This window comes from Entelurus aequoreus, linkage group LG03 (assembly GCF_033978785.1).
Source record: "Entelurus aequoreus isolate RoL-2023_Sb linkage group LG03, RoL_Eaeq_v1.1, whole genome shotgun sequence".
Lineage (NCBI taxonomy): Eukaryota > Metazoa > Chordata > Actinopteri > Syngnathiformes > Syngnathidae > Entelurus > Entelurus aequoreus.
Genome location: NC_084733.1, coordinates 15,290,840 through 15,309,909, shown reverse-complemented (window position 1 = coordinate 15,309,909; position 19,070 = coordinate 15,290,840). Strand labels below are relative to the sequence as shown.

General features: G+C 35.8%; 2 protein-coding genes across 4 annotated transcripts in view; both read right to left on the bottom strand.

The window, feature by feature from the left end:
* Positions 1 to 501: 501 nt before the first annotated feature.
* Positions 502 to 7,849, bottom strand: ebi3 (Epstein-Barr virus induced 3). Of its 2 annotated transcripts, none has more exons than XM_062040415.1 (6): positions 7,718 to 7,849; positions 5,514 to 5,631; positions 5,288 to 5,402; positions 1,073 to 1,190; positions 839 to 1,002; positions 502 to 754 (listed from the first exon to the last, which is right to left on the bottom strand). In XM_062040415.1, exons 1-6 carry the CDS (start codon positions 7,788 to 7,790, stop codon positions 611 to 613), a joined length of 732 nt encoding a protein of 243 aa, XP_061896399.1. In that variant the 5' UTR covers positions 7,791 to 7,849; the 3' UTR covers positions 502 to 610. The 2 variants fall into 2 exon arrangements, with proteins under 2 accessions (XP_061896399.1, XP_061896400.1); XM_062040416.1 differs by having other exon boundaries at positions 5,514 to 5,628.
* A 3,882-nt stretch (positions 7,850 to 11,731) lies between these two features.
* LOC133645573 (rab GTPase-activating protein 1-like) overlaps positions 11,732 to 19,070 on the bottom strand; it is a 19,781-nt gene continuing 12,442 nt past the window's right edge. The window contains exon 7 of one of the 2 annotated variants that reach the window (XM_062040413.1): positions 11,732 to 12,143. In XM_062040413.1, the coding sequence (XP_061896397.1) occupies positions 11,946 to 12,143 (198 nt within the window). In that variant the 3' untranslated portion in view covers positions 11,732 to 11,945. The remainder of the gene's footprint in view (positions 12,144 to 19,070) is intronic. The other variant, XM_062040414.1, reaches the window with a different exon arrangement.

The window sequence follows — 19,070 nt, the reverse complement described above, 5'->3', positions numbered from 1 at the left end:
AACATATTTATTCTTGTCTTTCAAATAGGTGAAAATAAAAAGGCGCACAAGGCGAAGGCACAACTTAACGCAGGAAAAAAAAGCTAACACTTAGCCTGAACTATGGACATGAAACAAAAAGCCCCTAACTGTGGCATAAATAAGCAAAACTTACATAGAGCAGCATGAACAAAGCATGAAACAATCAGCATGAACTATGGTATCTCAAGAAAACAAGCATGAACAGAGCATGAAACAATCGCATGAATACAAGCATGAACTATGGCATGAAAAGAACAATGTCGCCAGACCGACTAACTGGCAACGACAGGCTTAAATAATAGTCGCTCTTGATTAGTCGTCATGGACACTAAAACAAACAAGGGAGCGCAAACAGGAACTAAAAGAGTCCAAAAACTAACAAAACATAACAAAAACATAATCCAGACCACAGATGATGACAAAAACAACAACACAAAAATAAGCGACATTTGTTTGCTTTTCATCTTTTTTACTCTCTGTTCGTTATTCCTCTCTCATTTTTACAATGACATGCACATACGTCATGGCCAATTATGCACATTAGGCAATGACGTCACAGTCGGATTTGAATTGGTTTTAGAGTTTTTTTCTAGGGTAACGTGATTGTTACGGGCGAGCTCCAGTGACTACGCTGGCCCAGACCCAGCAGCTCCTGGGCGCACACCTGGAAGCGGTAAGTTCTACCCGGGATAAGACGGTCCAGTTCCATGCTGGTGTTCTCCAAAGGACCCAGCTGGATCAGAGAAAAAAATCAAACCAAAAATATCAACAGTGTTCTTTATAGAGACAAAAATGCGGAGTTGTGGGTAAAACGTACTTCCACGGACTTGGCGATGCCCTTGTGGTCCCACTTGTACGTAATGTAGTACTTCAAGGGGGCGATGTCCAGGTACGTCCAAGTGGGAGGAGCCGACCACTCCAATAAAGTCTTCTTGAGGTGATGCGGGGACACCTTGATGTCCACGGGGGGGTCGGGTTTGACTGCAAATGGATGGTGTTGTTCAGGTTGTGTGGATGTTGTGCTGATGTTGTGTTGACGTTTTGTCCTCACCGATGTCCTCCAGCATGAAGCTGGTGAGGTACGAGCTGCTGCCGCCCTCGTAAAGCGTGGTCACGTTGATGATGTAGTCCGTCAGCAGCTTCAGCTCCCGCAGGGGACAATGCCACAGCTGGACACGTTTGGGTAAGTGCAAGAAAAATTCATTGAAATGTGAATTTTTTAAAATTTTTCTTTAATTTTATATACGTACATATTCACGGTATTTATTTATATAGAATATATATTTTTGTATAGTACAGAACAGTGGTTCTCAAACGTTTTTCACCAGCTCAGAAAACATTTGGCTCTCCAAGTACCACCATAATAGCGGACATTAGTATACAGTGGTGTTAAAATTTAAAAAAAAATAAAATAAAAAAATTAAAATAAAAAATAAGAAGAATACAGTAGCGTAGTAGGCCTAAGTATTCATTAAAAACAAGGCAAAGGTTTTATTTAATAAGTATATTTAATATTTTTTGGCCACCGTAACACTATGTTTGAATGTAGGAAAACAAAACACTGTACTTAAATGATGAATAAAAATAGATGTATTTAATTTATGTAAGTGATTGTTTGGTACACCACTATGTAGAGCAGGGGTCCCCAAACTACTGCGGCCCCCCAGCATCCAAAAACTACCCCACAGGAAGTCCCAAGTAAAAAAAAAAATAAAGAATTTAAAAAAAATTTTTTTTTTTTTTTTTTTAATCTTTCCTTTCTAATCCATTTTCTACCGCTTGTTACTCTTGGTGTCTCCTAGTCGCTCAGGCAAATCATATTGTCTAAAAATTAATTTTCCCATCGATAACGTGACAATGTTAAATGTTGATGAACATCAATGTTAATTGATGTTAAATGACAAAACGGATTATAAAGACAATGTATATATGTATATATGCATATATATATATATATATATATATATATATATATATATATATATATGCATATATACATATATATACATATATATATATACATATATATATATATATATGCATATATACATATATATATATATGCATATATACATATATATATATATATATATATATGCATATATACATATATATATATATATATATATATATATATATATATATATATATATACATATATATATATATATATGTATATATGCATATATATATATATATATATATATATATATATATATATATATATATATATATATATATATATATATACATATATATATATATATACATATATATATATATATATATATATATATATATATATATATATATATATATATATATATATATATACACAGCCTGGCCCCCGGCCAAATTTTTTTAACCCAATGCGGCCCCCGAGTCAAAAAGTTTGGGGACCTCTGATATAGAGCCTGGGTACCACTAGCAGTATGCGTACCATGGTTTGAGAATCACTGATATAGAATATCTATTTTTTATGCATTTAATTTTTTTTAAATTATATTATCTTTATTTCTATTAATGTTAATGTATAATAATACCGAGTTCCTTCAAATAGACTCCAAATATGGTAATACATATTTTCTTATTATTTAATTTTCTTTTTAAAGAGTGTTTTATTAATTTTTTGTTATTATGTAATTTTTTTCACTTTTTTCACATTTTTTTTCTTTTAGTACAATTCATTAATAACATAAAAAAATATTTATTAATATTTTCATTGACAGAGAATGAATTAATATTTATACAAAATTTTCAAAAAAGTAAATGCAAAAAATTATATATATTTTAATCTAATTCAAGACCAAAAATGTGTTGAAATTAGAATATATTATATTATCGAGAATATTAATTCATGGTTGCTGGTTGTATTACATGAAAATGATCCTTTGAGGTTCAATAATAATATTCAGTCTAAAATAAAAGCAATACATGCATTAATTTGTGCATTTTGCATTTTTTTTTATTTTAAAACTGAATATCCTTTTATGGATTTTGTATAATATAATCAATACAAAATGTAATGTGGTTGACTAACATAATGATAGTTAGGTTATTCAAAAATATAATAATGCATGCATCCTTCCACTAATATTAATTAAGATTCCTGATGATGATAATGATACAAAACTACTGATATCATATTCATAATAACAATACACCATTTTTTTTTCATTATTATATCAGATATTTTAAGGCGATTGTTGTGCAAATCTGGAAATACATCAAAATTAATTTAGGGAAATGTGAATTGAATGTTTCAGTATCACATGAAGAAAAAATAAAATAAAATAAAAATAAAAATATTTGCTGCTCCGTGGTCACGGAATTAATTTTAAATAGATTTGAGGCTACCTGACCTCATCACTTTGGGGGAATTTCAGGCCATTTTAAAGGATCGAGGAACTATTGGGCACTGGATTTAATTTGTTTCTAGTGTAACATTTTATTTTTTACCTATTGCGTGATTTTCTATGTTATTGTGGTAAGTATTTTTATCACATATTTTTTTAAAATATAATTATAATGTGAGATCTGGTTGAATAAAGGAGAATGTAAATATAAAATAGAATGAATGTATTTTATATAATTCTTATTTCATGAAATTATTATTATTATTATTATTATTATTATTATTATTATTATTATTATTATTATTATTATTATATCATTGTTAATATCCATCCATCCATTTTCTACTGCTTATAATTAGTATTTTGACACAGATTTTTTTGTCCAATCTGTTTTCCTTAACATTAGGCAATGTTAAAACAATTATTTGTTTAATATTGACCTTCCTCCACATTCATTTATACAACAAATATAGCAATTTCGGCAGTCTTTTAATACAACAGTCTGTCTATTGTTCTTCCATATTTATGTTTCAAATACAACAATTTAAAAAATAACTTTTTAATAACTTTTTTGTTTTGTTTTTGTTTTTTTGTTTCTCCACTCGGGCTGCGCCCCGGGCTGATGTAACAGTTGGTTGGGGGGCGCATAATAAATGAAAATAACATAACATAACATAACTGTATTTTTGTATTTTATATGAGGAGAGGTTGATTGGCAACACTAAAATTGGCCCTAGTGTGTGAATGTGAGTCTGAATGTTGTCTGTCTATCTGTGTTGGCGACTTGTCCAGGGTGTACCCCGCCTTCCGCCCGAATGCAGCTGAGATAGGCTCCAGCACCCGCCGCGACCCCAAAAGGGACAAGCGGTAGAAAATGGATGGATGCATACAGTATACACACCTCATTTTTTATATATATTTTTGACATTTTAATGCATATTTTTGTCTTTTTTACATCAGAAATATAATAATTTCATACAGATGTTTGTCTAATGTCGCAGAACCGCGTGCAGCTCTTTAGCGCTGCCCGGGTGGCACCATGGAGCTTTTTCAAAAATGGATGAAAATGGAAAAAGATGGCGGGTATTTTTTTGTTTTCACATGACTTCTGTAGGAGGACAAAACATGACACAAACCTTCCTAATTGTTAGAAACCCCACTGTTTATATTAAACATGCTTCACTGATGAGAGGATTTGGCGTGCGGCGTTTTGTCCTACTAATTTCGGCGGCCCTTGAACTCACCGTAGTTGTGTGGACTGTGGCGCAACGGTTTGTTCACATGTACAACTTTCTCCGACGCTGCCACAGAAAGATGTGTTTTATGCCACTCTTTGTTTGTCTCATTTTGTCCACCAAACATTTTATACTGTGCGTGAATGCACAAAGATGCGCTCTGATATATATATATATATTTTTTTTATATATACATTTTTTAAATTAACTTCTGTGATGAATATAGCAAGTTGGCTGTATTTGAATACACATTTTTGGAATAAAAAAAAAAAAGATTTTCTTAATTGATGTGATAAACATAGTATGTTGGCAGTATGTGAATACACATTTTTTTCCAAATTGTTTTTTATTTAAATATGATACAATAAATATCATTTTTTTCCCAGTATTTTAATACACCTTTTTTGTGAAACGTTTTACCGTATCCTTTTAAAAGATGTGATAAATACTGCATATTTGCAATATTTTAATATGCATTTTTTGTCCAAGCCCTTCGTGACCCCAAAAGGGCCAAGTGGTACAAAATGGATGGATTTTTAATATAGGTGACAAACGTATGTATGTTCAATATTTCAATATTTATTTTGAAATATTCATATTCATATTGAATTAGAACAGTTTATTGTTAGTGTGTCTTTATCAACTATTATAGAATTAAAAAAGTCAAATTTGTACCAGATGATGACCCGATGACGACGATGATAATGATGATGATGATGATGATGGTGATGATGAAGAGTTGGGGGGGATGAGTTGACACTGCTTAGTGACTGACGGCTGGTGTCTCTCCCTGAAATGTATACACACACACACACACACACACACACTGTTGTAGGCACATTGTATGCTTATGAAGATGAATATTGATGACTGACATGTAAGATGAATATTGATGACTGACATGTAAGATGCGGTGTAATTCACTGGCCAAGAGTCGGCAGGTTGAGGCCAGGAGCAAAGGGTCACGTTGGGATAACTCGCACACCAGCATTGCACTGTAGGATTGATGGGAGGAGCTACTGGAACAAAATAATAATTACAAGGAAGTATTTATATTATTCCACATCAACATCCAAATCAATTAAGGATGTAAAATGACTTGACTTTTTTGGGGGGGGATAAAACTTTTTACGTTTTATCAAAGCATTTATTTTGAATGATAAATTAGAATAATTAAAACATTTCTATCTACAAAATGTTTTTTTTTTATTCATGAATCAACACAAATTACTTGAGTAAAATATAGCAATTTTGGGAGCATTTGACACAACATTTTGTCCAATGTGTTTTCCCATTTGTATTTATTAAAGGGACAAACGTAGCAGTTTCTGTCAATACTTTAATACGAAGGTTTTGTAAAAAAAAAAAATGTCTAAATATTTTTATTCATATTTTTATTCATGTGTAAAATATAGTGATTCTGGCAGCATTTGAAAGCACAATTTTGTCCATTTGATTCCTTAAATAATTTAAGGGACAAATGTAATGTTTTCTGTCATTACTTTAATACAAAACCTTTGTAAAAAATTTTAAAAATATTTTTTTCCTTATTCATGAGTAAAATATAGCAATTTTGTCAGCATTTTACACAACATTTTGTCCAATGTGTTGTATTTTTTTTTTTTTTTAAATTAAATTTAAGTGACAAATGTAACAGTTTCTGTCATTACTTTAATACAAAACCTTTGTCAAATTTTTTTAAATATTTTTTTCCTTATTCATGAGTAAAATATAGCAATTTTGGGCAGCATTTTACACAACATTTTGTCCAATGTGTTTTACTTTTTTACATTTTTTTATTTAAGTGACAAATGTAACCGTTTCTGTCAATACTTTAATACAAAACCTTTGTCAAATTTAAAAAATATTTTTTTTCCTTATTCATGAGTAAAATATAGCAATTTTGGCAGCATTTTACACAACATTTTGTCCAGTTTTTTTCCCCTTCTTTTTTATTTAAGTGACAAATGTAACCGTTTCTGTCAATACTTTAATACAAAACCTTTGTGATATGGAAAAATAGCTTTTTTTTCTTATTCATGAGTAAAATATAGCAATTTTGGCAGCATTTTACACAACATTTTGTCCAGTTTTTTTCCCCTTCTTTTTTATTTATTTTTTATTTAAGTGACAAATGTAACTGTTTCTGTCGATACTTTAATACAAAACTTTTGTCAAATTAAAAAAAAAATGTTTTCCCTTATTCATGAGTAAAATATAGCAATTTTGGCGGCATTTTACACAACATTTTGTCCAATGTGTTGTCTTTTTTTGTTTTTTTTAATTAAATTTAAGTGACAAATATAACCGTTTCTGTCAATACTTTAATACAAAACCTTTGTCAAATTTAAAAAATATTTTTTTTCCCTCATTCATGAGTAAAATATATCAATTTTGGCAGCATTTTACACAACATGTTGTCCAATGTGTTTTCTTTCCTTTGTTTTTTGTTTTTTAAGTGACAAATGTAACCGTTTCTGTCAATACTTTAATACAGAACCTTTGTCAAATTTAAAAAGATATTTTTTTCCTTATTCATGAGTAAAATATAGCAATTTTGGCAGCATTTTACACAACAGTTTGTCCAAAATATTTTCACACTTGTATTTATTAAAGGCACAAATGTAACAGTTTCTGTCAATACTTTAATGCAAGTGTTTTCGTCCAATTAAAAACAACCAAACTTTTTCATTAATGTGTAAAATGTAACAATTTGAGCATTATTTAGCACATATTTTTGTCCAATGTGTTTTTAATTTTTTTAAATTAATATAAGTAATACATGTATTTATTTTTTATATTTTACTAATGTTTTCATACACATTTCTGTCCAATTTGTACTTTTTTCACCATTAATTAACATGACAAACTTTTTTAATTTTTTTTGATAAGAATACAAATATTGCCAAAATTTAAATCGAAAATTGTGTACAATTTGTACTTTTTCTCCTTTTTTTATGCAACAATTTTGGTAAATTTTGGCAGTGCATTACATATGTTATGTGTAATATTTTTGATGTGACAAAAAATGTCATTGTAGGAGCACAGAACTATCATTTGCTTTAAAAATCACAATATTTATCACAATATATCAAAACTACTCACCGGTTGATGTTTCTGCAGGCTGACTTGCCAGCAAAGCGAGCAGTAGAGTCCAACAGCACACACTCGGCATCATTTTTGCTGCTCTTCTCCTTCTGTCTATTCCACACTCAAGCCGTGGTGCACAGTGAAGGAGGCGGCTGCTGGTTGTTGGCCGTGGGAGCGGCAGCTGCTCTTAAGACGCGGCGACACTGAAAGTGAAAGAGGAAGCTGAGGTGCATCAGAGGAAAAGCCCTCGAAGAGAAACCAGCGCTAGTTTTGTCACGTCATCAAGCAGGAATGTTTAGTTCTGTCTTTCAAGGCGGCATTCATTCCAAACATAATAACTACATACAGTATGCACACTATAGGAATATGCATCACTGGCATGTACATGACGGCTAGGCGTAAACTAAGATAACACCATTTTATCATATTTTAAAAGCGATTAAAAGCCATACAACTTTTGCAGTTTTAGGCGTTTTTGTTGACTTTTACTGTTTTTTTTTTACATTTTCACTTTGAGAGGCAAATACAAACCCCAAAACCAGTGAAGTTGGCACGTTGTGTGAATGGTGAATAAAAACAGAATATAATTATTTATAAATCCTTTTCAACTTATATTCAATTGAATAGACTACAAAGACAAGATACTTAACGTTCCAACTGAAAAATGTTGTTATTTTTGGCAAATATTAGCTCATTTGGAATTTGATGCCTGCGACATGTTTCAAAAAAGTGGCAAAAAAGACTGAGAAAGTTGAGGAATGCTCATCAAACACTTATTTGGAACATCCCACAGGTGAACAGGCTAATTGGGAACAGGTGGGTGCCATGATTGGGTGTAAAAGCAGCTTCCATGAAATGCTCAGTCATTCACAAACAAGGATGGGGCGAGGGTCACCACTTTGTCAACAAATGCGTGAGCAAATTGTGGGACAGTTTAAGAACAACATTTCTCAACCAGCTATTGCAAGGAATTTAGGGATTTCACCATCTAAGGTCCGTAATATCATCAAAAGGTTCAGAGAATCTGGAGAAATCACTGCACGTGACATTGAATGCCCGTGACCTTCGATACCTCAGGCGGTACTGCAACACAAAAATCGACATCAGTGTGTAGAGGATATCACCACATGGGCTCAGGAACACTTCAGAAAACCACCGTCAGTAACTACAGTTGGTCGCTACATCTGTAAGTGCAAGTTAAAACTCTACTATGCAAAGCGAGAGCCATTTATCAACAACACCCATATATGTATATATTGATTGATTGATTGATTGATTGAAACTTTTATTAGTAGATTGCACAGTGAAATACATATTCCGTACAATTGACCACTAAATGCTAACACCCGAATAAGTTTTTCAACTTGTTTAAATTGATCCATGATACAGATACAGTATATACTAACATCATAATACAGTCATCACACAAGATAATCATATATATATACAATGAATTATTTACATTATTTACAATCCGGGGTGTGGGATATGGAGGGGGTTGGGGGTTTAGGATTGGTTGGTATCAACACTTCAGTCATCAACATTGAAACAGTGTAGGTCTGACTTGGTAGGATATGTACAGAAAGTAGTGGACACACAGAGAGAGATCAGAAAGTATAAGAAAAAGTGTCTACATTTGATTATCTACAATCCGGGGAGGTGGGATGTGGAAGGGGGGGTGTTAGTCTAGGGTTGTAGCTGCCTGGAGGTGTTGTTTTAGTGCGGTTTTGAAGGAGGATAGAGATGCACTTTCTTCAACACCTGTTGGGAGTGCATTCCACATTGATGTGGCATAGAAAGAGAATGAGTTAAGACCTTTGTTAGATCGGAATCCGGGTTTAACGTGGTTAGTGGAGCTCCCCCTGGTGTTGTGGTTATGGCGGTCATTTACGTTAAGGAAGTAGTTTGACATGTACTTCGGTATCAGGGAGGTGTAGCGGATTTTATAGACTAGGCTCAGTGCAAGTTGTTTAACTCTGTCCTCCACCTTGAGCCAGCCCACTTTGGAGAAGTGGGTAGGAGTGAGGTGGGATCTGGGGTGGAGGTCTAGAAGTAACCTGACTAGCTTGTTCTGGGATGTTTGGAGTCTAGATTTGAGGGTTTTGGAGGTGCTAGGGTACCAGGAGGTGCATGCGTAATCGAAAAAGGGTTGAACGAGAGTTCCCGCCAGAATCCTCATGGTGCTTTTGTTGACCAGAGAGGAGATTCTATAGAGAAATCTCGTTCGTTGGTTGACCTTTTTGATTACCTTGGTTGCCATTTTATCACAGGAAAGATTAGCCTCTAGAATGGAACCTAGGTAGGTGACCTCATCTTTCCTGGTGATAACAATGTCACCCACTTTTATGGTGAAGTCATTGACTTTCTTAAGGTTGATGTGGGACCCAAACAGGATGGATTCCGTTTTACCCAAGTGTATGGATAGCTTGTTGTCAGCGAGCCAGGTGCAAGTTTTACAGAGCTCAGCACTGAGGATTTTCTCCACCTGTGACTTGTCCCTGCCGGATACCAGCAGGGCAGAGTCATCCGCAAACAGGAACAATTCACAGTCGCATGCCGATGACAAGTCGTTTATGTATATTAGGAACAGTAAAGACCCCAATATACTGCCTTGGGGGACTCCACAGCTCACAGAGAGAGGGGGGGGGGGGGGGGGGGCACGGTGCCGTTCACCTCTACCACCTGCTCCCTCCCCTCCAAGTAAGACTGCATCCAGCTTTTGTTAAATCCGATTGCTCTGAGCTTATCCAACAGTATAGCGTGGTTAATGGTGTCAAAGGCCTTCTGAAGGTCCAGCATGACCATGCCGCAGTATTTGCCCGCGTCCACCTCATGTTTGATGTGGTCGGTCAGATAGAGAAGGCATGTGTCAGTGGAGTGGTTAGTTCTGAAGCCGGATTGGAATTTGTACATGAGTTTATTAGTGGCAAGGTAACTATCGACCTGTTCATAATCTATTTTCTCCATTACTTTCGAAATGGAACTGAGAATAGAAACAGGTCGGTAGTTGCCAGGTTCTAATTTGCTTCCTTTTTTAAAGAGGGGAGTTACTCTTGCTATCTTAAAATCTTTTGGTACTTGGCCTTGTGTAATTGAGAGGTTTATTATGTGCGTGATGATCGGGGCAATGATGGAGGCAGAGTCCCTGAGAGTCCCTGTACATGAATGATTATGTACACTACCGTTCAAAAGTTTGGGGTCACATTGAAATGTCCTTATTTTTGAAGGAAAAGCACTGTACTTTTCAATGAAGATAACTTTAAACTAGTCTTAACTTTAAAGAAATACACTCTATACATTGCTAATGTGGTAAATGACTATTCTAGCTGCAAATGTCTAGTTTTTGGTGCAATATCTACATAGGTGTATAGAGGCCCATTTCCAGCAACTATCACTCCAGTGTTCTAATGGTACAATGTGTTTGCTCATTGGCTCAGAAGGCTAATTGATGATTAGAAAACCCTTGTGCAATCATGTTCACACATCTGAAAACAGTTTAGCTCGTTACAGAAGCTACAAAACTGACCTTCCTTTGAGCAGATTGAGTTTCTGGAGCATCACATTCGTGGGGTCGATTAAACGCTCAAAATGGCCAGAAAAAGAGAACTTTCATCTGAAACTCGACAGTCTATTCTTGTTCTTAGAAATGAAGGCTATTCCACAAAATTGTTTGGGTGACCCCAAACTTTTGAACGGTAGTGTATATATGTATATGTATATATATATGTATATGTATATATATATATATATATATATATATATATATATATATATATATATATATATATATATATATATATATATATATATATATATATATATATATATATATATATATACACACACAGTAAGAACAATTATAAAATATTTAAATTAATATTAATCTTTTACGAGAATAAAATCATAATACTGAAACAAAATTTTAAGAAAAAAACATTTTATAATTTTATTGAGGTTTAGTTTGTGTGAGAAAAGCAGTATTTACTTCTAACCACAGGTGCTGTCTAACTTGTGCGCGTGTGGTACCTTCATCTTTACTTTTTGACAAGCAGCAATTTTCCACTCACTTTTATTGTCCTCACTTGTCTCCGCACTCACATGACAATCATCATTGCTGACGTACAAAACATCACAACTTCATTCTCGTAGTACGAAGACTGTTTTCCCCCTCATAGAAATATAAAAAAAATATCCACGTTGGCACATCACGTATATTACAGCTTAGTTCGTTAGCGTGTTCTCGTCAGCTCGTGTCTTTTTGACCGTCTTTGTTGTGCGGCCATGACAGTTTCCATCCAGACAAGGAGCTGCTGTTGAGGCTCCAGCCTGACGTCGGAGCTCCGTCTGCGGACGTACGCAGCGAGGTGAAGGCCTTGCTGATCCAGTTGTTCTTGGCTTCCTGGAGGTCGTTGGCCAGGATGCCTCTCTCGTGCTCCAGCTCCTGCACCACACATCCTTATTACAACCCACACTACCTTATTGTGTTCAGTGATGTACAGTGGAACACGCTTATGTCGACGCCTGATACGACCATTTCTGGTCTTAACCGCTGCGCTCATTTTGTTGTACGTCTGGACCACAATGACACAAATCTTGGCCTATAAGTCCTTTTTAAAAATAAGTGCCTTTTGTTAGCTGCTGTGGGAGCATGCAGGTTGAATATTGCCATGCTTTTATTTTGAAGCTTACTTTGCACTGAACAGGAAGTCACTGTTTTAACACATTGCAACTAGACAGTAGTTAAGGTGACGTTACCAATAACATTACATGTCGACTAGGGCTGCAACTAACGATTAATTTGATAATCGATTCATCGGTCGATTATTACTTCGATTAATCGATTAATAATCGGATAAAAGAGACATACTACATTTCTATCCTTTCCAGTATTTTATTGAAAAAAAACCAGCATACTGGCACCATACTTATTTTGATTATTGTTTCTCAGGTGTTTGTACATGTTGCAGTTTATAAATAAAGGTTAATTAAAAAAATAAAATAAAATAATAATAATAATAAAATTGCCTCTGCACATGCGCATAGCATAGATCCAACGAATCGATGACTACATTAATCGCCAACTATTTTTATAATCGATTTTAATCGATTTAATCGATTAGTTGTTGCAGCCCTAATGTCGACGTAAACAGACCCATTTTTTTATAGAAAGGATCCCTTTGGCCCTTACTTTTAATGTCGACAAAAACGTTTAAATCCTGTGTTTTGACACTTTTTTAAGAATAACACTGCAAGACCGAGACTTGTGTCTATTGTGTCAATAGATGAGTTGTCTATATTAGTATTGTCCATATAAACTGGTAATCAACATCAGCGGGTTGTCAACATAAACAGGTCTTTGTCACAAACAGATTGTCGACAACAACGGGTTGCTTACCTAAGCAGGTCGTCGACACAAAAGGGTTGTCATTCCGAACAAATTGTTGTTGGCAGAAACGGGTTGATGACAGTTTGTCTCTACTATATAAACAGGATGCTGTAGTCGACAAAAATAGTTTGTCGCCATAAACAGGTTGTCAACAGAAACAAGTTGTCAACATACAGGGGTTGTCAAAATGATTATCTATTTGTCTATATAAACTGGTAGTCAACAGCAGCGGGTTGTCAATATGAACAGGTCTTTGTCACAAACAGATTGTCGACACCAACGGGTTGCTTACCTAAGCAGGTCGTCGACACAAAAGGGTTGTCATTCCGAACAAATTGTCGACACAAACTAGTTGTTGGCAGAAACGGGTTGTCAACATGATTATCCATTTGTTTATATAAACTGGTAGTCAACAGCAGCGAGTTGTCAACATAAACAGGTCCTGGTCACAAACAGGTCGTCGACACAAAAGGGATTAATTCCGAACAAATTGTTGACACAAACTAGTTGTTGGCAGAAACGGGTTGTTGACATAAACAGTTTGTCAACATTATAGTTTGTTGACATAAATGAACTGTCAACATAAACGGGTCGTTGACTTTTAACAGTTTGACATAAACGGCGTGTTGCAAGAAACGGGTTGTTGACATAAACCGTTTGTCAACATGTTAAGGTAAATGGACTGTCAACATAAACGGGTTTGTCGACATGAATGTGTTGTCGACATAGTGTGTCAACCCAAACCGTTTGTCGAAATAAACTTTTATCTATGAACGGGTTGTTCCCATGAACCGATTCTTCACATAAACAGTTTGTCGATATAAACGGGTTGTCGACATAAACTATTTGTTGACAAAAACGGATTGCCAACATCAACGCGTTGCCGGCCTAAATAGTTTGTTGACATAAACAGTTTGTTGATGGCAACACAAACGGGTCGTCGACTTTAACAGTTTGTTGACATAAACACCATGTTGCAAGACACGGGTGGTTGTTGACATAAACCGTTTGTCAACATAAATGGGTTGTCGACATAAATTATTTGTTGACAAAAACGTATTGCAAACATCAACGTATTGCCGACCTAAATAGTTTGTCGACATAAACAGTTTGTTGATGGCGACATAAACGGGTCGTCGACTTTAACAGTTTGTTGACATAAACGCCGTGTGGCAAGAAACGGGTTGTTGACATAAACCATTTGTCAACATAAACGGGTTGTCGACATGAATGTGTTGTCGACATAAATTATTTGTTGACAAACACGGATTGCCAACATCAACGTATTGCCGACCTAAATAGTTTGTCGACATAAACAGTTTGTTGATGGCGACATAAACGGGTCGTCGACTTTAACAGTTTGTTGACATAAACGCCGTGTGGCAAGAAACGGGTTGTTGACATAAACCATTTGTCAACATAAACGGGTTGTCGACATGAATGTGTTGTCGACATAAATTATTTGTTGACAAACACGGATTGCCAACATCAACGTATTGCCGACCTAAATAGTTTGTCGACATAAACAGTTTGTTGATGGCGACATAAACGGGTCGTCGACTTTAACAGTTTGTTGACATAAACGCCGTGTTGCAAGAAACGGGTTGTTGACATAAACCATTTGTCAACATAAACGGGTTGTTGACATAAACCATTTGTCAACATAAACGGGTTGTCGACATGAATGTGTTGTTGACATAAATTATTTGTTGACAAAAACGTATTGCCAACATCAACGTATTGCCGACCTAGATAGTTTGTCGACATAAACAGTTTGTTGATGGCGACATAAACGGGTCGTCGACTTTAATAGTTTGTTGACATAAACGCTGTGTTGCAAGAAACGGGTTGTTGACATAAACCGTTTGTCAACATAAACGGGTTGTCGACATGAATGTGTTGTCGACATAAATTATTTGTTGACAAAAACGGATTGCCAACAACAACGCGTTGCCGACCTAAATAGTTTGTCGACATAAACTGTTGATGGCAACATAAACGGGTCATCGACTTTAACAGTTTGTTGACATAAACGGCGTGTGGCAAGAAACTGGTTGTTGACATAAACCGTTTGTCAACATAAACGGGTTGTCGACATGAATGTGTTGTCGACATAAATTATTTGTTGACAAAAACGGATTGCCAACATCAACGTATTGCCGACCTAAATAGTTTGTCGACATAAACAGTTTGTTGATGGCGTCATAAACGGGTCGTCGACTTTAACAGTTTGTTGACATAAACGCCGTGTTGCAAGAAACGGGTTGTTGACATAAAACATTTGTCAACATAAATGGGTTGTTGACATAAACCATTTGTCAACATAAACGGGTTGTCGACATGAATGTGTTGTCGACATAAATTATTTGTTGACAAAAACGTATTGCCAACATCAACGTATTGCCGACCTAAATAGTTTGTCGACATAAACAGTTTGTTGATGGCGACATAAACGGGTCGTCGACTTTAACAGTTTGTTGACATAAACGCCGTGTTGCAAGAAACGGGTTGTTGACATAAACCGTTTGTCAACATAAACGGGTTGTCGACATGAATGTGTTGTCGACATAAATTATTTGTTGACAAAAACGGATTGCCAACATCAACGTATTGCCGACCTAAATAGTTTGTCGACATAAACAGTTTGTTGATGGCGACATAAACGGGTCGTCGACTTTAACAGTTTGTTGACATAAACACCGTGTTGCAAGAAACGGGTTGTTGACATAAACCATTTGTCAACATAAACGGGTTGTTGACATAAACCATTTGTCAACATAAACGGGTTGTTGACATAAACCATTTGTCAACATAAACGGGTTGTCGCCATGAATGTGTTGTCGACATAAATTATTTGTTGACAAAAACGTATTGCCAACATCAACGTATTGCCGACCTAAATAGTTTGTCGACATAAACAGTTTGTTGATGGCGACATAAACGGGTCGTCGACTTTAACAGTTTGTTGACATAAACGCCGTGTTGCAAGAAACGGGTTGTTGACATAAACCGTTTGTCAACATAAACGGGTTGTCGACATGAATGTGTTGTCGACATAAATTATTTGTTGACAAAAACGGATTGCCAACATCAACGCGTTGCTGACCGAAAAAGTTTTTCGACCGAAATAGTTTTTCGACATAAACAGTTTGTTGATGGCGACATAAACGGGTCGTCGACTTTAACAGTTTGTTGACATAAACGCCGTGTTGCAAGAAACGGGTTGTTGACATAAACCATTTGTCAACATAAACGGGTTGTTGACATAAACCATTTGTCAACATAAACGGGTTGTTGACATAAACCATTTGTCAACATAAACGGGTTGTCGACATGAATGTGTTGTTGACATAAATTATTTGTTGACAAAAACGTATAGCCAACATCAACGTATTGCCGACCTAAATAGTTTGTCGACATAAACAGTTTGTTGATGGCGACATAAACGGGTCGTCGACTTTAATAGTTTGTTGACATAAACGCCGTGTTGCAAGAAACTGGTTGTTGACATAAACCGTTTGTCAACATAAACGGGTTGTCGACATGAATGTGTTGTCGACATAAATTATTTGTTGACAAAAACGGATTGCCAACAACAACGCGTTGCCGACCTAAATAGTTTGTCGACATAAACTGTTGATGGCAACATAAACGGGTCATCGACTTTAACAGTTTGTTGACATAAACGGCGTGTGGCAAGAAACTGGTTGTTGACATAAACCGTTTGTCAACATAAACGGGTTGTCGACATGAATGTGTTGTCGACATAAATTATTTGTTGACAAAAACGGATTGCCAACATCAACGTATTGCCGACCTAAATAGTTTGTCGACATAAACAGTTTGTTGATGGCGACATAAACGGGTCGTCGACTTTAACAGTTTGTTGACATAAACACCGTGTTGCAAGAGACGGGTTGTTGACATAAACCATTTGTCAACATAAACGGGTTGTCGCCATGAATGTGTTGTCGACATAAATTATTTGTTGACAAAAACGTATTGCCAACATCAACGTATTGCCGACCTAAATAGTTTGTCGACATAAACAGTTTGTTGATGGCGACATAAACGGGTCGTCGACTTTAACAGTTTGTTGACATAAACGCCGTGTTGCAAGAAACGGGTTGTTGACATAAACCGTTTGTCAACATAAACGGGTTGTCGACATGAATGTGTTGTCGACATAAATTATTTGTTGACAAAAACGGATTGCCAACATCAACGTATTGCCGACCTAAATAGTTTGTCGACATAAACAGTTTGTTTATGGCGACATAAACGGGTCGTCGACTTTAACAGTTTGTTGACATAAACGCCGTGTTGCAAGAAACGGGTTGTTGACATAAACCATTTGTCAACATAAACGGGTTGTTGACATAAACCGTTTGTCAACATAAACGGGTTGTTGACATAAACCATTTGTCAACATAAACGGGTTGTCGACATGAATGTGTTGTCGACATAAATTATTTGTTGACAAAAACGTATTGCCAACGTCAACGTATTGCCGACCTAAATAGTTTGTCGACATAAACAGTTTGTTGATGGCGACATAAACGGGTCGTCGACTTTAACAGTTTGTTGACATAAACGCCGTGTTGCAAGAAACGGGTTGTTGACATAAACCGTTTGTCAACATAAACGGGTTGTCGACATGAATGTGTTGTCGACATAAATTATTTGTTGACAAAAACGTATTGCCAACAACAACGCGTTGCCGACCTAAATAGTTTGTCGACATAAACTGTTGATGGCAACATAAACGGGTCATCGACTTTAACAGTTTGTTGACATAAACGGCGTGTGGCAAGAAACTGGTTGTTGACATAAACCGTTTGTCGACATAAACGGGTTGTCGACATGAATGTGTTGTCGACATAAATTATTTGTTGACAAAAACGGATTGCCAACATCAACGTATTGCCGACCTAAATAGTTTGTCGACATAAACAGTTTGTTGATGGGGACATAAACGGGTCGTCGACTTTAACTGTTTGTTGACATAAACGCCGTGTGGCAAGAAACTGGTTGTTGACATAAACCATTTGTCAACATAAACGGGTTGTCGACATGAATGTATTGTCGACATAAATTATTTGTTGACAAACACGGATTGCCAACATCAACGTATTGCCGACCTAAATAGTTTGTCGACATAAACAGTTTGTTGATGGCGACATAAACGGGTCGTCGACTTTAACAGTTTGTTGACATAAACGCCGTGTGGCAAGAAACGGGTTGTTGACATAAACCATTTGTCAACATAAACGGGTTGTCGACATGAATGTGTTGTCGACATAAATTATTTGTTGACAAACACGGATTGCCAACATCAACGTATTGCTGACCTAAATAGTTTGTCGACATAAACAGTTTGTTGATGGCGACATAAACGGGTCGTCGACTTTAACAGTTTGTTGACATAAACGCCGTGTTGCAAGAAACGGGTTGTTGACATAAACCATTTGTCAACATAAACAGGTTGTTGACATAAACCCTTTGTCAACATAAACGGGTTGTCGCCATGAATGTGTTGTCGACATAAATTATTTGTTGACAAAAACGTATTGCCAACATCAACGTATTGCCGACCTAAATAGTTTGTCGACATAAACAGTTTGTTGATGGCGACATAAACGGGTCGTCGACTTTAACAGTTTGTTGACATAAACGCCGTGTTGCAAGAAACGGGTTGTTGACATAAACCGTTTGTCAACATAAACGGGTTGTCGACATGAATGTGTTGTCGACATAAATTATTTGTTGACAAAAACGGATTGCCAACATCAACGTATTGCCGACCTAAATAGTTTGTCGACATAAACAGTTTGTTGATGGCGACATAAACGGGTCGTCGACTTTAACAGTTTGTTGACATAAACGCCGTGTTGCAAGAAACGGGTTGTTGACATAAACCATTTGTCAACATAAACGGGTTGTTGACATAAACCCTTTGTCAACATAAACGGGTTGTCGCCA